The sequence below is a fragment of the Micromys minutus genome (genome assembly GCF_963924665.1).
Source record: "Micromys minutus genome assembly, chromosome: 13".
In the NCBI taxonomy this organism is placed as follows: Eukaryota; Metazoa; Chordata; class Mammalia; order Rodentia; family Muridae; genus Micromys; species Micromys minutus.
This window is the reverse complement of record NC_137982.1, coordinates 12,458,222-12,483,355: the sequence shown is the minus strand read 5'-3', so window position 1 is coordinate 12,483,355 and position 25,134 is coordinate 12,458,222. Positions and strand designations below refer to the sequence as shown.

At 37.4% G+C, this 25,134-nt stretch overlaps 1 protein-coding gene and 1 pseudogene across 2 annotated transcripts; one reads left to right on the top strand and one right to left on the bottom strand.

Moving 5' to 3' along the window:
* Nucleotides 1-580: 580 nt before the first annotated feature.
* LOC308428555 (olfactory receptor 1G1-like) lies at nucleotides 581-1,522 on the bottom strand (annotated as a pseudogene). Its single transcript has one exon. The product of its transcript is annotated as an olfactory receptor 1G1-like (transcript).
* Nucleotides 1,523-10,077: 8,555 nt separating this feature from the next.
* LOC308428568 (olfactory receptor 1L8) lies at nucleotides 10,078-11,010 on the top strand (the record flags this gene model as incomplete). Its single annotated transcript, XM_080927076.1, has 1 exon — nucleotides 10,078-11,010. The coding sequence occupies one exon, from the start codon at nucleotides 10,078-10,080 to the stop codon at nucleotides 11,008-11,010; it is 933 nt and encodes a 310-aa protein (XP_080783202.1).
* Nucleotides 11,011-25,134: the final 14,124 nt, after the last annotated feature.

The window sequence follows — 25,134 nt, the reverse complement described above, 5'->3', positions numbered from 1 at the left end:
ACCATATGGATTAGTTCTTAGGTTATCCAGTATACATATCTAGAGACCTATTCTCAAGCTCAGTATGTGTTCCCTTGGAGAAACAACTGGTTCTGTAAACATGCCAATTATATAGTTTCATGTTTGCCTTCCTCTATCACAGGATCATAGTAGTATTGAGAGACATGATTTATTGAACTGGTGCATGTGTACAGTGTGAGGAAACAGAGAAATCAAACAGTGATTGAGAGAAACATGTAGCAATAATTATTACGTAGGTGTATGTGTTCATATTCTGCCTTTGCCACTGATTATCTGTATAATTTCAGAAAAATTATTTACCCTCTAGAAGCCATTGCTTTTTTTCTGTGTAATGAAAAAGAAAAAAAATTAACTCACAAGAACATGCTGAATCTTGTTGATGATAATATATTCAAGTACATGAAGCAAAGCAAGCAAATGCACATGCAAGTGCATAAACATAAGTATTAGTAACATTTAAAATAGAGATTATGTTTTTATCAGCTTTTATTACATGAGAGAATTTTGGGTCAATGAACTGTTTAAAGACTACCTTGGACAGTAAAGCTAGCACGTGCCTTTATGGAGGTTGTAGCAAACTCCTGTTTAGGAATCTTCTCAGGGCACTTGTCATGTCCTTGTTCCTCAGGCTATAGATGAATGGGTTCAGCATGGGGGTCACCACAGCATACATCACTGCTGCAATCCTGTCCTTGCTAGCTGAATCAGCAGCAGATGGAATAAAATACACACCAATAGCAGACACATAGAACAGGCAGACTGTTGAGAGATGGGATCCACAAGTGGAGAAGGTCTTCCATTTTCCGCTTGCTGATGGGACTCTCACAATGGTGGCCACAATGTGAACATATGAAACAATGATTAACAAAGGAATCAAGACAGTTAATGCTCCTCCCCAATAGAGCAGCACACACTGGTTGGCATAAGTGTTGGAACGAGAGAGCTTCAACATGGGAAGTAGTTCACAAAAGAAATGGGGAATAATGTTGTCCATGCAAAAAAATAACTGAGACAGAAGAATGATGTGGGTTAGAGCATATGAATGGGAAAGGAATAGAGATATGGTTACTAGTAGGATTCAGCACTTGGGACTCATGACTAAGGTATAGTGAAGGGGATAGCATATGGCCACAAGCCTATCATAAGCCATCACTGCCAGGAGGAAAACATCTAGTCCAATGAACCACAGGAAGAAATAGATCTGAGACAGGCATCCTGCATAGGGGATGCTGTGTCTCTGAGTTTGGATGTTTACTAGCATCCTGGGGACTGTGGTAGATGATAAACACAGGTCAGTGAGAGAGGGGTTGGCCAGGAAGAAATACATGGGACTGTGAAGGTTTGGATCAGAGACAATTGCCAGGATGATTAGCATATTCCCCACCACAGTGACCAGGTATATGGCCATGAAGATGCCAAAGAGGAAAGGTTGCTGTTCTTGATGCTCTGAGAGACCCAGGAGGAGAAATTCAGAAACACTACTGTGGTTTCTTATCATCATAATTCAGTGGGAACTAAAAGAATAAAGAACAACACACCAAGAACTCTTATTAAAATATTGCCTTGATGGGAATAGAGAAGAAATAAAATGTCCTTAGAGTGTTTTGTGGCTATGTGTTCTCTCAATGCAACCTAAATTGACCCTCTTCAGTATCACATGTACCACATTAGCTGTAGTTAGTACTAGAAGGAACAACTGAAACAATCAAACATAGAGAAGTGTTGGGGTTTTGGTCCATGGCTCTACTGTGTTTATGCTTGTGGCATGGTAGTATATGTAGAGCAAAAATGCTCACTTTTGCATAGCCATAGCCTCAGTTTATGACTGATTTGTGGCTCTGATATGAAAGGAAGGAAAAATACAAGGATTCTACAGTTTCTTCTGAAGGCTCCACAACCATTGAGCCCAGCTTTTTAGTTTCCATTATCTATCATTAGGACCAAGCTTATAATACATGGGTTTTCGGAGAACATTTTATATTAAGACAATAGCAATTCACTTATCAAGTAACCAAGTCTCCTGGAAAGCACAGGCAAAGTTAAAATCTTGACAATTCTCACAACTAGAGTTTGTGTTTTTAAGTTTGTTACTTATATATCACTAATGAGATTACCAGAACTAATTCATTCATTCCATGTTTGTTGAATACTTACTGTGTTTCACCTACAACCTGGGTTTTTTTTTCTCATATGGACACTATTTTTGGCAGAGATATTACAAACTCAACAATCACAACAATAGAAAAGAAAAGAAAGATCTCAAAATGACTGTCAAATCCCTTTAGATTCAGGTATTAGCAAGTAACTCAGTGTTGAAGGAAGAGATAAAATGAAGTTAACTAGGTAAGAAACAGATAGGAAGGTTCCAAATGTACCCTAAGTGAAAAGATAAAGAAACACTACTATGGTAATGTGAACATCTATTTAGAGAAGACAGAAGGCAACCATACTTCAAAGGAAGAATTCAAAGGAAAGTAACAGAGGGAAGGTGGAGAAAGAGGCAGAAATAAGGGGTGCATAGTCCTTTAGTGCAGATTAGGAAATTTATATTTTATTCTCAGCACAACACTTGTGAATATGTGTGAGTGATTAAGTAGAAGGTGTTCAATTTATGACATAAAGGATCATTTACTTGTTATATAGAGAAGAATCATATAAAATATCCAAGCATACCTGAAAGCAGAAGCTACATGTGTCTGTAATCCTTTAATTCTGGGGATGGAGGCAGGATGATAACAATGGCATATGTCTTTAATCCCTGAGGCAGGACAGTAGCAAGTAAGAAACCTAGATGGGTTACATGGTGAGACACTGTAACCAACAATGGCAACGAGAGAAAGATTGTAAGCAGCAACGCTATAGAGAAACACATGTAGAACCTAGAGGTAATGTGAAATGGGTGGAAATGGGCTATATTTCAGCTGTCTTTTCTAAAGACCAGCTGTACCAAGAGTCTAGTCTACAAATACCAGAATTCTCTAAAATAAATGAAAAATAATAAGCTATCACATTGTAGCAAGAGAGAAATGAACTATTTGAATGTTTGTCAAATTGGAGAATACATGCAATGTCTTAGACCCCCGAAGAAGTCTGTGGTAAGAAAACATTTGTCAGCAAGTCTAAATAGTTTTCAGAAGAAGAGAGATTCAAAAGGTCATAGGCTACATAGACAATGCAAAGGAGTAGAGATATAATGATCGTGCTGTGTGGGTATTATATCAGTGAGATGTTCATTGCTCCACACAAACTATATATAATATATCTTTTCCCAACATTATTAGATCAGCAAACAGAGACAGAATAAACTTCACTTCTGGAGACAGGTGGCCCCTAAGTTTTCTTAGATGTACTACAAATAGTTGTGAACTATTTGGGAAAAATAATTTTGTAAATAATAATTATATAAAATATATATTTTTTTACTATATGTGTGTAAGCCTGCTCATGTGTTTGCATGAAAGCACACATTTGTGCATATATTTTGGAGTCAGAGAGCAACCCTAGATGTGAGTTCTTGTTTCCTATCCCATTGAGACAGGGTCTGTTATTCTTTACTACATATGCTAGACTGGATGAACTGTGAACTTCATGAGAATTCTCCTGTGTCTATTCCCATCTCTCTGTAGGACTGCTGAAAATAATAGATGCATGCTACTTTGTTTTGTTTTACATGGGTTCTTGACATCAAACTTAGCTTCTCACAGTTTACCTATGCATTCATCTCCCTAGACCTAGATCTAATCTTTAAAACCACTCCACTATGGGTCTAGGACACCATGCTTGTAACTTTTCTTGTGTTTATTGTTATATAATGCCAGAAGTACCCAAGGACACAAAGTATTTAAGGAGAATCCTAGTGAACACAGCCCCTGTGATTATATGGTAACAGGACACTGGTAACAAACAAAACAGGTAAACATACAATCAGAAGCTAGGGTGACCATCGGAAGGAGAACTATGTTGATGCCATTCAAAAGATACATTCACAACATCTATTTTTTTACTTTGGGGAAAGCTTGTTTGAAAAAGTTAAATAAAATTTGAGACCTGAAGAAATAATTACTTATCAAGAGCAGAAGCAACATGTTTAAGACTATAAACTACCCATACCTTGGGGCAGTTCATAATATGGGGAGACACTCATGGTAAGAGACAGTATGAAAATTTTGATAAATTGTATTCAGGTTGACCACAGGTAGCTGGACCACTTGAATGGATATGTACTAACTAGGTTGTTTTATCAGTGAATTTAGATTCTGAAGGTGAATTCATGTAGACCAGCATTCCCACTGGCACATCTTTTAGATGTATCTACTGAGGAAGAGTTAAAAAACAAACAAACTTGATAAAGTAGAAGTAAAAAAATGGTTTAATTCTGTCATCCCAGAAAAACACGGAATAACTTCTCCATGAATTTCCACTTGAATTTTACTCTCAAGAGCTTTTTATCCCTAGTAACAATACATGAAATCACCTTTATTTCAAGCGTGCAGATGTAGGATATACAGCATACCTGAATGTAAATCCTCTGTGTTTGTCAAAAATTAACTGAAGGGACAATGACAGAACATCTGCATGACCACATCTATAGAAGAGAAATTACATGCTCTGACTGTTGGTGTCCTGCTTATCTGTGCTGAAAGTGTTTATACTTCCCGTCAGAATTTTAATTTTTGAAAGAAACTATTTCTCCCACTAAGGAAACTAAGATATGAAGAAGTAAAGTCATTTGTCTAAGTAGGACTCAGCTAATTAACAGAAAAACCCATATCTGAACTGTGGTCATCTGATTTTACACTTACCCAACAGTTTTCATCCAGTCTTTGTTGATATGACATCCTGGGATTCTTTAGATACTGCTCCTTTCTGAAAAGTTCACATTCTAGCCATTTCTAGAGACTCAAGCTTTTTCTCTAATGGAGTGGAAACAACACCCCAAGGTTTGTATGAATGTATCGAATATATTTCTGGAGTCACAGTATTTGAATTTGAAAGCCTGGAGGTGGCACATATGGGAATATTTACCAGGTACTAATGTTTCAGATTCCCATTGGTGAGGAGGGAGTCCAATTATCTCTGAACTCTCAGGGACAGAATCATACTGCAGTTGTCAAGTGGAATTTATGTTTCTCCTATAGATTGTCAGAGAAGTTTTTTTGTTGAGTGGTGTAGACTACACTTATTTGTAGGTATAAGAGCAAATATTTAGATTGTTGGTAAAGATTATTCTACCTTAGTAAATTAGTGGTTGTAGACTCTTCTATATCCATGAGTTCACTGGCACTGAGTACTTAGATTTCTAGCTGAGAAAGGGAGAAATAGTATTGCCCAGAGGAACAAATTGTCAATCTTGAAAACATACAGGCAAATAGCATTATACAGACCAATCAGGTTGTATATAAGCACTGTGCTAATCTGGTCCTGTGTGTCTACTATGCTCTGTCACTGGCTAATCCCTGGTTATATAACAGCTTAAAAGAATGGCTTTGTTTAACAATTGATAGATATCAGGTCATTATATATCTAGAGACACAAAGGCACTGTGCTATGTATGTGTGTATATATACATGTATGTATGTCTTAGCCATTAATGAAAAAGAGGCTATGAACCAAAAAGGGCTATGTGAGAGAAGAGTGGATATAGAGTGGAGAAAGGGGGCAGTTATATAACAGTCTAAAATATTAAAGTATTAGTTAGAGAAAATAACATATTAATGGCACCCCAGAGGAGTTTTACAATTTATATTCCTATTTGTAATAAGAGTGAGTTTTGACGATACCAAATACTTAGACAGTTAGACTTTTAAATTTTATCCACTTATTTTATTTCTGTGGTGCTCAGGATGGAATTCAGGCATACTATGAAAATAGGCTGCCACTGTGCTGCACCCAGCTCCTTATCCTCTGAGTATATCATGCTCTTTTAAATTAATATTACTTTGCAGGATATTCACTTTGAGCATCTTATATATCATAGAGCTAGTTAGATAGCTCCTTGTGTAAATTAAATATTCAAAAAATTTCTTGTTTTGTTGCATTTTCTTAATTTTACATCAATTTGAAATGTTTTATATGTTCTGATTTGATTTCTGAGATAGATGATAAACAGACACATAGGCAGATAGATAGGCATATATTGATGATTTCTAGATAGATAGATAGAATCGTTTGTGAGATGCTTTTTCACCAGTCTATATTCTTAGATGAATAATGATTGTTAATGATTATGATTATATGATTAAAATAATAATTATTAATTATTCTAATATTTATTAGTCCAGTTTTGGGTTTTATGGAGGTTGTCTGCACATGCTAAAAATTTCTTTTCATTCATGAATTGACTTATTCACTTTACATCCTGACTGCACCCTTCCCCATCCCTCCTCATATACTTTCATTATCCCCCACCCCCTTATCTTCTGAGAAGGGTGAGGCCACTGAGTATTACCCAGCCCTGGCACATCAAGTCACTGCAGGACTAAGTACATCCTCTCCTACAAGAGCCAGACAAGGCAGCCCAGTTAGGGCAACAGGATCCACAGTCAGGCAACAGATTCAGAGACAGTTCCTGCTCCAGTTGTTGGGGGGCCCACATGAAGAATAGGATGCACATATGTCCAGGGGATCTGGACCCAGCTTATGTCTGTTCTTTGGTTGAAAGTTCAGTCTCTGGGATCCCCCATGGGACCAGGTTAGTTGATTCTATTAGTTTTCATATGGAGTCACTATTCCCCCCAGGTTTCTCAATCTTCCACAAGACTCCCCAAGCTTCATCCAGTGTTTGGCTGTGGGTCTCTCTGAATCTGTTCATTGGCTGCTGGGAGGAGCTTCTCAGAGGACAGTTATGCCAGGATCCTGTCTGAAAGCACACCAGAGTATCATTGATAGTGTCAATGGCTGGTTCTTGCCCATGGGATGGGTCTCAAGTTGGGCCAGTCATTGGTTGCCCAGTCTCGCTGCCTCTGGTCCATATTTGCCCCTGAATATCTTGTATGCAGAACACATTTTGGGTTGAAAATCTTGTGGTAGGTTGGTGTCCTTATCCCTTCATACTGTCTGTTTACTTCTAGGAGTTTCAGCGAGAGACACTCCATAGATCCCCTGGAGCCTCCCCCACACTAGCTCTCTGGTACATCTTAGGGATGTCCCCTTTGCCTGATGTTAATTTCCATTCTTTCTCCTCTACTCTCCCTACTCCCCATCCTTTACCCTGTTCCCCTCTCCATTTCCTTTTCCATACACCTACCCCAGTGTCTATTTTATTTTCCATTCTGGGTAAGACTCAAGTATCCCACCTTAGGTCCTCCTTGTTATTTGCAACTTTATTTGTAATAACCAGAAACTGGTAATAGCACAGATGTATGTCAACTGAAGAATGGATAAAGAAAATGTAGTTCATTTATACAGTCGAGTATTACTTAGCCAAATAAAACAAGAATATCATGAAATATGCAGACAAATAGATGTAATTATAAAATATTATACTAAGTGAGATAACTCAGACCCTAAAAAACATGTATAGTTTGTACTCACTTATAAATAGATATTAGCCACAAAGTACAGGAAAATCATGCCACAATGCACAGACCCTGAGAAGTCAAACAACAACAACAACAAGAACAATAACAATAACCCTTTTATAGGGTCCTTTACAAAACAAAACAAAACAAAATCAAACCAGACCATATAAGACTAGCTCAAACCAGCACATTTAAAACTGGTTCAAACCAGACAAAATCTCAGTATGGAGAAGAGGAAGTGCATCCAAATTTCAAGCTCCAACAAAGAAGCTATTTGCAAATGATACTCACTAAAAAGGGAAAGATCATTTTCCCCCATATAGAATATCACTGTGTTTAACATCGGCAATCAACGGCAAGCCCCAGATGGTCAATATAACACAAACTCTAAGCTTTTTTTTGTTAGTTTGTTTTGCTTATTTTATGAGTGTACTGTATTGGGTTTAGCTTTAATTTACTTAGTTTTATTTTTCTGAGAGAAAGAAGCAGCATGAACTTGAGTGGTAGGGAGTTGAGAAAGATCTGGAAGGAGTCGGGGAGGGGAAAGACTGTATTATAAATGTATCCCATGAAAAAGAAGAGAAAGGAAAGAAAAGGTTTGTACAGACAAATGTGGACATGTTTCTCCTACACTTTCTTCTGGAATTTTCATATTTTCTATTTGAGTTTTTGATTCATTTTGAGTTTTTTTAAAGTGAGAGATAAGGATCTAAGTTTTTAATCTGCTTCTGGTTATCCAACTTTTTACTTAATAGATATCTTTTCTGTTTGTTGAAATGGATTACTATTATGCATTGGACTGTCCTGGCACTCACATTCCTCCTGTGTTGGCCACCAGGGCCTTGAGATTGTATGTGTGTTAACATGCCTGGTTCACTGTGAAATAGCAAAACCTCTTCACTGTACCTTTAATCCTAACTTCTCTGTCAAGTAGATCAGAAGGTCAAGGCTAAGATATGTAATTATAGAACTCATAGAAGATGAAGGCAGTGCTGGGGACATGGTGGGAAGGCAATAGGACAATGTGACATGAATGTGGAAGGGAGACTCTCAGGGCTGGTAGAATATGAGAGGAAGCAGTGCTTGGAGAATCAACAGATTTTGTTTGTAGACTAGCATAACGAAAGCTAATATGCTATGAACTAATTAAAATATTCTTTAACTTGTTAATGCTATCATGAGAATAAAAGCATAAGGCAAATACTGAGAGATATTTATATAAAATGTTATATAGGGCTATTATTCATAATACATAAAGAATTCTTAAAGCTCCACAATAAGAAAGTAAACCCAACTGAAAACTGAGCCAAACATGTAGGCAAACATTCCACCAAAGAAGATGTACAGTTAGTAAAATATGAAAACATGATCTAGATCAGGTGTCACCAGAGAGATATAAATTAGAGAAATAAATCACACAACTGTTAAAACAACTAAACAGAAAGTTGATCCAGGAGAAGGGGGTTGTGGTGATCAAAATACAGTCTAGAATATTCTCAAAGGATTAATAAAATAAGTAAATCCCTAAATATAAAATATCTACCCACATACATTTACATCCTTAATAATCATTGCCCTTTAAATACTAAAATCAAATTGAAATATGCTCAGATTAGCCTCAACATCTGAAGGAAGTCTCAGGGGTTCCCTGTCCCCTTGGAGTCATCTTTGCTAATTATGATTCAAATTCTTCTTATGCTAGAGCAATCACAAAACAAATACCCATGAGAGGTGATCACATAGCAACTGCTGTCATAAGAAGAATCCCAGAACCAGATTTAACAAAGCTAAGACCACAAGACCTGAAAAGAACTTCTACAATCAAGAGCCCTTTTCTCTGGAGTCAGGGCATCTCTGTCTTTGCAGATGAGAGATGAGAAAATAGGATCACATTGGGACCCAGAGATCAGCAGGAAAGCAGGGTATTGAGGCCAGAAAAGGGAGATACATTATTCTTTGAGCAGTTTGTTAGTCCTGCCTTTATTCTTTGTTCTTTTTCTAGCTAACCAGCCAGAGTCAGGGGAAGAGAGTGAAGCTGAATGCTGGTATGAATGAGGCTGAGTTGGGCATAAGTTGCAGATGTGGAGAGTGTCAGCTTCTGGAAAAAGTTAGAAGAAAGGACTTTGGATGTGGAAGTGAAGCTTCCAGAGAAACCTTCCAGAAAGAAAGCTAGAAGCAGTGATTTTACATGTAAAGGTGAGCTGGAAGAAGTTGCCTACACACCTGACCACTTCACAGAGACTTACACTTCTTTCTTTTCTCTTATAATTTCAAACATTTCTTGAATTAGAAATACCCAAGATCCAAGAGTTTTGGTTTTACGACCATCTACTTTGATTGTCCAGTCATCAACAATACAGGCTTTGGAGAGAGCAAAATCCCTGGCATTACCAAAAGAACCATCACATTTTCATCATCATACCCCAGATATGATTATGGATTAAATATGGATTGAAGCTTCACTGGGTCCTCAAGATTTGAATCATTGAACTAAATTAGGTAACAAAGCTTCTTGTATATAACTGTATCCAAATCAATGGAAAGAGATAACCAAACCAATATTGTCTCTGAGTTCATTCTCCTGGGACTCTCCCCTCGGCCTGAGGACCAAAAGCCACTCTTTATCCTCTTCCTCACCATTTACCTGGTTACTCTAGCAGGGAACCTGCTCATCATTCTTGTCATCCGCTCTAACCCTCATCTTCAGACTCCCATGTATTTCTTCTTGAGTTTTTTGTCTTTAACTGACATTTGCTTCACTACAACTATTGTTCCCAAGATGCTAGTGAATTTTCTGTCAGAAAAAAAGACCATCTCCTATGCAGGGTGTCTGACACAAATGTATTTTCTCTATGCCTTGGGCAACAGTGATAGCTGTCTTCTGGCAGTAATGGCCTTTGATCGGTATGTAGCCATCTGTAACCCCTTCCACTATGTCACCATCATGAACCATCACCGATGTGTTCTACTAGTGACCTTCTCTTGCTCCTTTCCTCACCTCCATTCACTTCTGCACACACTTTTACTTAATCTTCTGTCCTTTTGTGACTCCAATGTTATTCACCACTTTCTCTGTGACCTCAGTCCTCTGATAAAATTGTCCTGCTCCTCCACATTTGTTAATGAGATTGTGATAGTGACAGAAGGAGCTCTTGTTTTGGTGACCCCCTTCCTATGCATTGCCTTCTCCTACGTCAGAATCCTTATTACAGTTCTCAAGATTCCTTCTGCTGCTGGGAAACGCAAAGCATTTTCCACGTGTGGATCTCATCTCACTGTGGTAACCCTCTTTTATGGAAGCATCTTCTATGTGTATTTACAGCCGGTGTCGACTTACACTGTGAAGGACCATATAGCAACAATTGTCTACACAGTTTTGTCATCTATGCTAAATCCTTTCATCTACAGCTTGAGAAACAAAGAACTAAAGCAGGGTCTAAGGAAGCTCATAAGCAGAAGGAGCATCTAAGTAGTATCTCTTAACAAACTCACAAGTCTGTTCCACTTGGGTCTGGCTTGTTTCTGCTGTCCTCAGTAAACAGTGTCAGTGGTTAGCATTTTTAATGTATATATGACAAGGCTATGGGGGACATTTCTATCCACTGGTGGAATCCATAATGGCTGTCAGCTATTCCTGCACCTCTGTAAGTAGGATGTTCTTATTCTCCATTTCTTCCCCTTCTCATTATCTGTATTATCATCTTCCAAAACTGCTTTAAATTAGTCCTTTTACTCTCAAATATTTCCTGAGTCAGTTTCTCACTGTTTATTAAACTGATCCTTCAAAATTACACACAATTGAAAATATCCTTTAAAACTGCATAATTTGTTGAATGCCTTTGAAACATAAGGACGAAACAAGAATGAAGTATAATGAAGAGAATGATAATTACATTTTAATTATTATTTTTTTTGCATTAGAAAAATTCCATTTTTTCTCACTAAAATGTTTCTTGCCTACATTTGATTTTTGTTTGTAACCTTTTATCCTATCTTCTCTAAGCTATATTATTAATTTTTTTTTCTTTTAAACTTTATACTTTACCATTCAATTAAAAATGCTAGTAGAACAACAAACAGGAATAACAGCTTGGAAATTATCCATTCCACTTGGAGGATATATGAAACAATATATGTAAAATATGTTGCTTATTTTGGAAATTTCTATTCATAGGATTATAATGTGGCATTATCATCAGAATCAAATACTGAAAAATACTGCCATAAGTATGTTCTAAATACTAGAATATTTAGATATATATATATATTTTTTCTGACAACTTTATTTTTAAAAGGGGTGAATACATATACATATTTTTAAAGGCATTTTGACATAACACTATATGAATATTTTTATCAATACTTAATTCTTTTAGAGATTTGATAGCATGCATTGAAATCCCACTAGTTACCATAAGCATGAAGTACATGTAGGACAGAATGTAACATGGAAACAGATTTCTTGGTGAGTATAGATTAAGCATAATGATCTGTGAATGCCAAAAAATGCCACAAAACTATTTATTATCTTAGCTCTTGGATTATTAATGATTTAAGGGTTTTTATATATTTTATGAACCCCAGTTTCAATAGAAAAAATAACAGCAATTTAAAGTTTTATTAATTAAGAAATAAAAATGTGGTTAATTCCATAAAATGCTATCATATACTGCAAATTCAAAGAGTTTAATGCATTCTTATTGCTGCCTTGAAAAACTATTGAGGAAGATCAAGATGTACAGCAATGCAGGGTGTGGGGGTGCATACCTTTAATACTGGTACCCACAAAACAGAGATAGGTGGATCTTTCTGAGTTTGAGGCCAGCAAAAGCTATTTAGTGAGATTCTGCCTAAAAAAATAAGAAAAGATAAAAGAATAAAGATGTAAAAGGAAATGAATATGTATATGAGTAGTGTGTGAACAACAAAGTAGGGTACTTATGCTTTCATGTATCCATTCATAATATTTCAATGTGTTCAAATAAATGTGTTGTTCCTGGAATTTTAAATTATCAATATCTAAGATGGTCAATGCAATGGTGAGAGACTAATAATTAACAGTTGAAAACAAGTGTTTCAAGTGCTTGTGTATCTGAAAACATTTAGCACACCAGCTTCAGGAAGAAAACTTGATAACTCAACAAGATAAAAATATTAGAGTCAAAACTTGTCTTTGGAATATTTATTTTATTTAATTTATTTTAAATTTATTAAAATGGTTAGTTTGTTTCTTAGGAAGTTCATCACATATGCATTTTGCTTAAATCAAATTCAATCCCACTGTCCCAGTACAAGTCTTCCCAGACCACACCAATTCCCAATATCATTTCCTGTTTATATAATCCACTGAATTCAATCAGTGATGCCCATATATGTGTAAGTCATTCTCTGGAGCATGAACAACCTATCAGAAACCACATCCCTAAAGAAAGCAGACTCTCCTTACGGCAGCCTTCAATTGCTAAAGGCTTCATTGCTAGAGATAGGGCTTTGTTAACCCATCCTCTGTTTGTACTAGAACTTGGGACTGGTTTGATCTTACAGACAATAGCTCCTGTAGGATCATGAGTTTAGCAGCTTTGTCATGCCTAGAAGACAAGGTTTTATATGAGTCTTCTCTTACAATCTTTCCATCATCTTCTCTGATGATTCCTTAGCCTTGTGGAGAAGGAGTGTAACACAAATCTCCTGTTTAGGGTTAAACAACAACAGTCATTTATGTTTTGCCCTCTGACAAGCTGTGAGTCTCTGTATGAATTAATTTCTGTCCACTGTAAAGTAAAGCTTCTCTGATGAGGTCTGAGAGCTCCACCAATCTTGTCTATAACAGTAATTATTTAGGATGCAAGGTTTTTGTTTATTAAATTGAACAACTTTATTTTAAAAAAAAAAAATGTACAGATTTTAAGCATTTTTACATAAAAGTATATGAATACATTTTTGTCAGTACTTGATTTTTTTAAAGATTTGATAGTGTGCATTAAAATCTAACTAGTTACAATGAGCACAAAGTACATGTAAAACAAGATGTAACCTCAAAATAGTCAAAGTTTTCTTGGTATGTAAAGATTAAGCATAATGGTTTTTCATTTTCTTCTTCTTTTTTTTGGTCTTTGTTTTTCTTGAACTTCATATAGTCTGTGAGTTGTTTCTGGGGTGTTCAGAGCTTTCTGGGGTTAGTATGCAATTATCAGTGACTGCATATTTTGTCTGTTCTTTTGTGGCTGGGTTACCTCACTCAAGAGGGTATTCTCTAGATGTATCCATTTTCTTAAGAATTTCATAAAGCCCTTGTTTCTGATAGCTGAGTAGTACTCCATTGTGTAAATATACCACAATTCATCTACTGAAGGACATATGGGCTCTTTCCAAGTTCTGCCTATTATAAATTGTGTTGCTATGAACATTGTGGTACATGAGTCTTTGTTGTATGCTGGAGCTTCTCTGGGGTATATACCCAGAAATGGAATAACTGGGTCTTCAGGTAGTACTATGTCAATTTTTCTGAGAAATCACTAGACTGATTTCCAGATTGGTTGTACCAGTTTACAACCCCACCAACAGTGGAGAAGTGTTCCTTTTTCTCCACATCCTTGCCAGCATCGGCTGTCATCTGAATTTTTCAACTTAGCCATTTTGGTTGGTGTGAGGTGGAATCTCAGGGCTGTTTTGATTTTCATTTCCCTGATGGCTAAAGATGTCGAGCACATCCTTAGAAGCTTCTCAGCCATTCGATATTCCTCAATAGAGAAAGATTTGTTTAGCTCTGTACCCCATATTTTAATAGGGTTGTTTGATTCTCTGGTGTTTAGCTTCTTGAGATTTTTGTTTACCTTGGATATTAGGCCTCTATCAGATGTGGGGTTGGTAAAGATCTTATCCCACTCTGTTGGCTGCTGTTTTGTTTTCTTGACAGTGTCCTTAGCCTTATAGAAACTTTGCAATCTTTTTAAGTCCCATTTGTTGTTATTTGACCTTAGAGCATGAACCATTGGTGTTCTGTTCAGGAAATTTTCTCATTTAGGAGGCAAGATTTTTAAAAACTAATGCACATGTGTGTGTGTGTGTGTGTGTGTGTGTGTGTGTGTGTGTGTGTGTGTTAGCACAGTGCATGTGTAGAGGTCAGATGACAACATGCTTAGGCCTTAGAGTTTGTGTATACTCTAGATATTAGAGTCCTTTGTCAAAGATGTGGTCAGAAATATTTTGGCATTGGTTGAAGGTGTCAGTTCTTTTTTTCCACCATGTAGATTGTGGATATCCAACTCAAGTGTTAATCTTGGTGACAAGAGTTATGCCATTAGTTATCTTAGGAAATAACTTTTAGGTATTTAAAATATACCTGTATCATCCTATTGCATAATACAAAAAGGATGAGTTATTCTACTACATGTTCATCTCTAATGGTCCATCCTCTCTCTGTTCCAAACATGGGTATGTTTACATTGCATAGGCCTTGGGAGGCAGGTCCTGGCTCTGTTTTACTCTACATCTGAGTTTGAAGCCTAGTCATTGCTATTGACTGTGCCCTTTTTCATGAGTGTCTAACTTTAACTAAGGGTTAGTAATACATTAGGGAAACAATTCTTAGATCTGGCAGCAAAAGCAAACTGCATGATCTAGAAAATTGATTCAAGATAAATTGACCTTCATCAAAAATATTTTACATGTTTTCTGTAGAGGATCCTGCTAAAAGGACAGAAAAGTGAACTGTACACTGAGAGAAATATTTTCAGATCCCATATCTTATAAAGGGTTTGCACATAATGGTCACACAGACCCCTCAACAATGAACACTGAAATGATTCAGTGAGAACATAAGCAAAACTATGAGAAGACATTTCACCAAAGGAATGTGGATGAATGTGAGACCCCCCAAAAGATAAGCACTATTAGCTACCTAGGAAATACAAATTAAAACAGTGAAATTTTTACTACATACCCATGAAAATGGCCACAATTTTTAAAAATGTGATGATACCAAATGCATATTAGGATTCAGGGACACAGGGTATTCCTCCATTCCCTGGAGGAATAACAAAATAACAAAGCACTCTACAAACCACAAAAACCAAGCATGCAGCTACTCTACAGTTCAGAATTACATTTATCACAACAGAATTTAGATTGTATTTTCATACAAATATTCACTTTTTTGAATGTATGCTGGGACAAAACCCAGTGCCTTGTGTTTGTTAGACATGTGTTCTAGCACTGAGTTCCTAACTCAAAATATGCACATTTTCATTCATAGTAATTAGGATAAAATTAGGATACATAGATACTCTCTGACAGCTTAGAGATTAGCTTGAGAAACCAAGCATCTAGTGTATTTACATGTAAATGTCCAGGACAAGTATATTAGGTTCTTCTTTTGCTGACAGTATTAGTTGGATATTTGAGTAGTTTGAAGTGGGTCTTCAAATGTTTGAATGCTTTATTCTCTGCACAGTTCACTCCAAATGAAAGGCTTTCAGTAACATCATCTTATTTAGAAAAAAATTAATATATCACCTACATACACGAAAGGCAAAATAGATGAAAAAATATGGACCATAATTCACAACAAATGCATATAGTATATTTTTAACAAACGGGGGTCTCTGAAATGAATGAACACGGAAACATCTAGAATGACCACTATGGCGCAAGTGAACTGTGCCACCTGACAGAAGAACTGGTAAGGTTGACTGAGCTCAAACCCTGTGAAACTCAAAACTTAGTGTGTTAGCCATGGGGCTAGTTCTCTGTATCTAGTTCTATGTGTTCTGGAATGCAAAACTATGACACCCCATTGAGAGGACCATGGCAACAAGTCACATAACACAAAAACATGTAGTTATTCATACTAATGAGGTACGTAAATAGGCCCTGAGTGTTCAGCAACCTATAGTGCAGGAAAAGGCCTTTTGTCTTCCAGCCAGCCTCTTGTGTTCTCAGTATTCATACTGAACCTGACCCATCTCTGCTTTCTACTTCCTGCCTGATGTGTGGGCTCCCTGACAGAAACTGTCTACTGATGACCCTGGTTTCTGACTCTCAGCAATATCTCATGCACAGGAGATTGGAAACGACATATTCTTAGACTCTGCTGTTTTCTTCCCAGGGAAACACAGACTGAGGGTCCCCATTATAGACTTCATTATGGCTTACCTGAGCAGCATGTGGGTACTTCTGTCAACCCAACACTGAGGCAGACACACATCCCTGCAGACCACCTTTTCACTAGAGAATATGCTCAGAAATTTTTTTTCTTCTTTGAAAATTTCACATGTGTATACAGTAAAATATGATAATATATACTCCCCAATTTCCCTTCCAGCTCTCCACATATCCCCTTCTAACATTTAAAAATGGTGTGTATAAGTATTTTACCTGCATACATGTTTCTGTACCACATGAATTTCTGTTACCTCAGAGGCACATGAATATCATGGAACTGGAGTTAGAGAGGGTTGTAAACCCCTGGTCGGTGCTGAGAATTGAACATGAGTCTTCAGAGAGAACAAAAAATACTCTTAACCATGAAACCCTTAATATTTTTAAAGCTTTAATATATATATATATATATATATATATATATATATATATATATATATATATATATATTTAATGTGTGTGTCTATGTGTATATTTCCTCTGACAAAGGAATGGTTGCAAACTCCCCAAATATTCAACTACAAAATAGTAATTTAATACAGGGTAAACTGTTGATGTAAATAACCTAGTCAAATCTTTAGAGAATGACACTAAGTGGAAAAAGTCAATGCTCTAAAATGTACACACTATATGATTTAATTTATAGCACATTCTTGAAATTAGAAGATTACATAAGCAGGGGTGTGTGTTTCAGTGACAAGGTTAAAGAAGAGGGTTGAGAGTGAAAACAAGAAAGAAATGGATGTGGCTGAGAATACGCAATGTAAGGGAACCTAAAAGCTGCATAAATATTTTGTATCTTGACTTGTAAATGTTGGAAAAATAATTGTGATAATTATTTTGAAAGGTTATCTTCAGAGTGAAACTCTCTATACAGTAAATGATATCTCTCTATATAATTTCTTCCAAGTGCACCCTAATGTGCAAATGAATAATTGTTTTTATTAGTTAAGCTTTGTTACACCAGCAATTCATTTTCCCCTTCCCGACCCCCTCCTTATTTGAATAGTTCCATTCTCAGTCTCTTCCATGTCTGGATTCATGTTACCTGCCTTGTGTTTACTGTTCCCTAAGTGCATCTACCAGCAGTAGTCCATGCATTGCTTCCCAGTTTTTACATAGAGCACAGGTTACACATATAGAACAAAAAGGTCAAAGCTAGAATCTTCACTTGAGTAAAAACATATAGTGTTTATCTTCCTGAGCCTGGGTGACCTCACTCAGCTTAATTCTTTTACAGTTCTTCTTATTTGTAGATTTTTTTTTTTATAGCTGAGTAATAGCACATTATGTATATGCAGCAAAATTCCTTATTCATTTATTAGTTGATGGATATTTTGGTTGATTCCATTTTCTAATTATGCATTGAAATTCAATGAACATGGATGTCAGGTATCTCTAAAGTATTTATATAAAATCCCTTTTTATATGCCAAAGAATGACATATCCAAATCATAGGATAGTTCTACGTTTGGTTTTTGAGAAACATAGCAGGGTCATTTCCTCAGTGGCTGTACTAGTCTACATTACTACCAGCAGAGTATGAGGCCCTTATTTGCCAAATCTTTGCAAGCATTATGGACATATGTATTTATCATTTTGGCTTTCCAAGCCAAGAAAAAATCAATTAGAGGACACTGTAGAACACAGGTGACAGGAAACAAGGAAGTTATACTTTGTGTTGTGGGTTTGATTGGGAATAGGGATCTTGAGAAGAGGGTAGTAGGATTACAGAAACCAAGAATGTATGAAGAAGCCTTATAAAAACCCCACCAAGGTTTTATAAGCCAATTAAACACACAAACACACACACACACACACACACACACACACACACACACACACACACACATTTTTAAGGAAAATGTGAATGAAAGTAACCTGCATGAGTGGACAATAAAAACATAATATGTTAAATGAAAGTCTCAGGTATAAATATCTTACAATGAATTAGTGATCACAGAGTTTAGAGAAGCACACTATAGTAGACCACTATAACTAGATGGTAAATCCTATTGTTTGGCCTGCTCCCTGAGCTGGACTGTGCCAAAGCTCTCTGTACCCATATTCTGCTAGGAGAGAGCAGGACTCCCAGAAGTGCTAACACACATGAGACCACAGGTAAGATCACTACTTCTGCTTCGAGGTACCTGCCTGGAGTCCTTAGGACACAGAAACTAAGGAGCATTCTGGGACAGGATCCTTCTGGTTTGTGTCTGTGCCCTGAGCTGACCCTGAGCTACAGTTCTCTGTACATAGATCCCTCTGGGAGAGAACCAGTCTTCCAAAAGTGCCGGCATACCTGAGAGCACAGGTGAGACAACCACTTCTGCTCAAATTTATGGACCAAAAGAAACCTGCCTGGAGCCCTCAGGACACAGGAACTGAGGAGCAGTCTGGGACAGGATCCATCTAGTTTCAGCCTGCACTCTAAGCTGGCCCTGTGCTATAGCTCTCTGTACCCAGATCCTGCTGGGAGAGAGATGTTCTCCCAGTAGCGCAGACACAATGGTTTACAGGAGGGTAAAGCCACTGTCAGAAACAGCATGACCTTCTAACACCAGAGATAAGCAGATGGCTAAGAGGCAAGTGCAAGAGCCAAATGAACAGAAACCAAGGACACTTACCATCATCGAAAGCCTATTTTCCTACCACAGCAAACCCTGGACTTCCCAACACACTGGAAAAAGCAAGATTCTGATATAAAATCACAACTCATGGTGACATAAAAGGACTTTAAGAAGCACATAAATAACTCCCTTAAAGAAATATAGGACAACACAGGTAAACAAGTAGAAGCCCTTAAAGAGAAAACACAAAATACACAAAAATCCTTTAGAGAATTACAGGAAAACACAATCAAAGAGGTGAAGAAATTGAACAAAACCATCCAGGATCTAAAATGGAAATAAAAACAATGAAGAAATCACAAAGAGAGACAACACTGGAGATAGAAAACTTGGAAAAGAGATAAGGAGTCATAGACACAAACATCACCAACAGAAAACAAGAGGTAGAAGAGAGAATCTCAGGGGCAGAAGATAAAACAAAACATGAACACAACAGTCAAAGAAAATATAAAGTGCAAAATGCCCCTAAGCCAAACACACTATCAAATACACAATGAGAAGATCAAACCCAAGAATAATTGTTATAGAAGAGAGTGTAAGATGGAACCTCAAAGTTGTTTTGATTTGCATTTCCCTGATGACTAAGAACTATGAACATTTCTTTAAATGCTTGGCTATTAGAGATTTCATTGTTGAGGATTCTCTGTTTAGCTCTGTACCCCAGTTTTAAGTTCAGTTATTTGGGTTCTTGGTGTCTGACTTCTTGAGTTCATTGTAAATTTTGGATATTAGCCTTCTGTCACATGTATGATGGATGAAGATCCTTCCTAATCCTTCTGCTGCAATTGTGCCCTATTGGTAGTATCCTTGGAACTAAAGCCTTTTAGTTTCACGGGGTCTTACTTATCAATTGTTGATCTTATAGTGTGAATCAGAATACAGAAATTTTCTCCTGAACCAATGTGTTCAAGGTTATTTCACACTTTGTCTTCTATATATAGTGTATCTGGCTTTATATTGAGGCCCTTGATTAAAAAAATCATAAATTGTGCATGCCAATGGATGGAATGTGAGAATTACATTGTGGGTGAGACACCCCAGTTTCAAAGGCTATACATAATATGCTGTCACTTGTAAGCAGATATTAGCCATAAAATACAGGTCTGTTGCTACACTCAACAGACCCAAAGAAACTAAACAACAAGGCTCAAAGAAGGAAGCTTGAATCTCACTTAAAAGGGTTGATAAAATAGTAATAAGAATCAGATGGAGGGAGGGATCTGGGGGGGATGAGAAATCAAATGGGGGGTTTATGGTGAGATCTGGGGAAGGACAGAAAATATAGCTAGATGGCCATGAAAATGAATGGAAATCTGCAATTAATTGGTTTATAAAGTTTGGGGCATCTCCTGGATGAGACAGAGAACTGGGATAAGGGAGACACGCAAGAATCAATGGGGGTGACCTTAGCTATGACTCACAACATTGAGGATATACTATCAAAAGAGGTTACTTTCTGTTACCAGGTAGGAACCCCAGGGGATTAATAAAGACACCAAACTATTCACAAATCTTTAAACTAAAAATTTAACCCAAAATTTATCCTGTCTACAAGAAATGCAGACATAGGGTATGGAGGAGAGACTGAAGCGAATGCCAACCAAAAACTAGCCCAACTAGAGACCCATCCCATGGGAAGCACCAATACTAGACACTATTAATGATACTTTGTTATGCTTGCAGACAGGAGCATGTTGTCTTCTGAAAGGCTCCACCTAGTAGCTGACAGACATCCACAGGCAGATACAGACACCCACAGTCAAACAGTAGATGGAATTTGGGGACTCATATGAAAGAATAGGAGAAGCGATTGTAGGCCCTAAAGGGGATAGGAACTCCACAGGAAGATCAAGAGAATTAACTAACCTGGATTCTTGGGGCAGGCAGAGTTTGAACACCAATCAAAGAACATAAACTTTCTCAGCTCTTATGTATCATATGTGCAGGTTGGTCTTCATGCAGGTCTCAAAAAACATGGGTGGGGGCTATCTCAAAATCTGTGGCCTGCATATAGGGCATCTTCTTCTAGCTATGCTGTCTTGTCTGGCCTCACTGGGAGAGAAAATGCAGCCTAATAGAGACTTGAAATGCCAGTGTTGGGGGATACCCAGGGAACCTCCAACCTGCTCAGAAAAAGGAGAGGTGGGATAAGGAAAGGGTTGCTTGAGGGGTGTATGTAGTGGGGGGTCAGTGAGCAGATGTCAAGTAAATAAGTAAAAAATTAAATTAAATTAAAAATATATACACCAATGGGAGTACTTAAATGGAGAGAGAAAAGAACAAATTTTAAAAAAAGGAAAATAAAAGTTAAGCATGTCATGTAGGGAGAAACACATGAACAGGTTAAAATCAATGGCTAGTATACCATGAATACAAAAGTCTTTAAACTTTTGATAGGATATAGAGGCTGAGCAACTGCGATTGGGAACAGAAAATTAGAACTTCTGTTTCCACCCGGAGGCGACTTCCGGACGCAGAGCAGAGCCTGGCCTACCTGCCTGCAGAGCAGCGGCTCATAGAGGCTGAGCAACTGCGATTGGAAACAGAAAATTAGAACTTCTGTTTCCACTCGGAGGCGACTTCCGGACGCAGAGTGGAGCCTGGCCTACCTGCCAGGCAGAACTGCGGCTCATAGAGGCTGAGCAACTGTGCCTGATCCAGCAAACAGAAACAGAACGTTGGAACTTCTGCTCACACCCGACGACTCTGAGGCATAAAACAGGGCTTGACCCATCTGACACCTCAACCAGTGGAGAACCAGGGACACAGACCAGATACAAGGGAATGGTAAGAACATATCACTGACAACAAAATGGCAAGAGGAAAGAGAAAGAGTATATCCCAAGAGAAACAAGACAATCTAGCAACACCAGAGCCCAGCTCTCCCATAACAGCAAACATCGGAACTCCAAACACTCCAGAAAAAGAAGACACAGACCTGAAATCATGCCTCAAGACGCTGATAGAGTTAATTAAACAAGAAAGGGAGGAAAAGCAAAAAGATTCAGAAGCTTTTAAAGAAGAAACAAGAAAAACACACAAAGAACTCAAAGAACTAGAGGAAAACAGAACCAAAGAAATAAAGGAATGGAAGAGGGAAATTAAAACAGAGCTTGACACAATAAAGAAAACACTAAAAGAGATAACCCTAGAGTCAGAACACCAAAAAAAGAAATCAGGAGTCACAGAAGCAAGAATTTCCAATAGATTACAAGAGATCAAAGAGAGAATCTTGGGGGCAGAAGACAACATTGCAAACATAGAAAAACAGCCAGAGAAGATGCAAAAAACAAAAAGCTCCTAACCCAAAATGTCCAGGAAATCCAAGACACAATGAGAAGACCGAACCTAAGGATAATAGGAATAGAAGAGGGAGAAGAGTATCAACTAAGGGGCACAGTAAATATCTTCAACAAAATCATAGAAGAAAACTTCCCTACCCTCAGAATGAGATGACAACGAGCATAAAAGAAGCCTTCAGAACTCCAAATAGGTTGGACCAGAAAAGAAATACCTCCCGACACATAATAGTAAAAACATCAAGCGCCCAAAGTAAAGAAAGAATACTAAAAGCAGTAAGGGAAAAAGGTCAGGTAACATATAAAGGCAGACCAATCAGACTCACACCCGATTTCTCAACAGAGACTATGAAAGCTAGAAGAGCCTGGACAGACATCATGCACACCCTAAGAGAGCACAAGTGCCAGCCCAAGCTGCTATACCCAGCAAAACCATCAATCACCATCGATGGAGAGACAAAGATATTTCAAGACAAATCAAAATTCACACAATATCTGACCACAAACCCAGCACTACAACGAATTATAGGTGGAAAACCCAATACAATGAGGGGAAATACAGCCTAGTAAGAACAAGAAAACTCCTAAACAAGAAAACTAAAAGAAGAAAAAAAAACACAGACACAACTCAACCCAAAAAAGCAATAATAGCAGGAAACAGAAACAACTATTCTTTGATATCTATTAACATAAATGGTCTCAACTCCCCAATAAAGAGACATAGATTATCAGACTGGATAAATAAACAAAATCCAGCCTTTTGCTGCATACAGAAAACTCATCTCAGAGACAAAGACAGACACTATCTCAGAGTAAAAGGGTGGGAAAAAAACTTCCAAGCAAACAGCTCCAAGAAGCAAGCTGGAGTGGCTATTCTAATATCGAATAAAGTAAATTTCCAACCAAAAGTTATCAACAAAGATAAGGAAGGACACTTTTTACTCATTACCGGGGAAATCTGTCAGGAGGAACTCTCAATCTTTAACATATATGCTCCAAATAAAAAATCACCCACATTCATAAAAGAAACCGTACTAGGCTCAAAAAATACATTTCAACCCACACAATAATAGTGGGAGACTTTAATACCCCACTCTCACCAATGGACAGATCAGGGAAACAGAAACTGAACAAGGACACTGCAAAACTAGCAGAGACTTTGAACCAACTAGAATTAATAGATATATACAGAACATACTATTCCAAAGTAAAAGAATACACCTTCTTCTCACCACCCCATGCACATTCTCGAAAATTGACCACATAATTGGACACATAACGAGCCTCCATCGATATAAGAAGATTGAAATACTCCCATGCATCCTCTCAGATCAACATGGTCTACGACTGGTCTTTAACAACAACAAAGACAACAAAAAGCCCACATACACATGGAAACTTAACAATGCTCTGTTAAAGGATAGCAGGGTCAAAGAAGAAATAAAGAAAGAAATTAAGGATTTTCTAGAATTCAATGGAAACGAAAACACAACATACCCAAACCTATGGGATGCAATGAAAGCAGTATTGAGAGGAAAACTCATAGCCCTAAGTGCTTCCACAAAGAAACTGGAGAGAGCTCACATCAGCAACCTGACAGCACAGCTAAAAGCCCTAGAACAAAAGGAAGCAGATATACACAAAAAGATTAGATGGCAAGAAATAATCAAAATTAGGGCAGAAATAGACCAAATAGAAACAAAAAGAACCATTAAAAAAATCAACAAAACCAAGAGTTGGTTCTTTGAGAAAATCAACAAGATTGTTAAACCCCTAGCCAGACTAACTAGAGGGCAAAGAGAGAGTATCCAAATTAACAAAATCAGAAAGGAAAGTGGGGACATAACAACTGAAACTGAGGAAATTCAAGAAATCATCAGATCCTACTACAAAAACTTATACTCCACAAAATTGGAAAATCTGGAGGAAATGGACGAATTCCTAGACAGATACAAGGTCCCAAAGTTAAACCAGGACCAAGTAAACAATCTAAATAACCCTATAACACCTAAAGAAATAGAAGAAGTCATCAAAAGCCTCCCAACCAAAAAAAGCCCAGGTTCAGACGGGTTCAGTGCAGAATTTTATAAGAATTTTATTGAGGATATAACACAAATACTCGCCAAACTATTCCAAAAGATAGAATCAGATGGAATATTACCCAACTCATTTTTTTGAGGCTACAATAACCCTCGTACCTAAACCACACAAAGACCCTACAAGAAAAGGTAACTTCAGACCAATCTCTCTTATGAACAGCGATGCAAAAATACTCAACAAAATCCTTGCAAACCGAATCCAAGAACACATCAAAACGATCATTCATCATGACCAAGTAGGCTTCATCCCTGGGATGCAGGGATGGTTTAACATAAGGAAATCCATCAACGTAATCCACCATATAAACAAACTCAAAGACCAAAATCACATGGTCATATCACTAGACGCTGAGAAAGCATTCAACAAAATCCAACACCCCTTCATGTTAAAAGTCCTGGAAAGAAC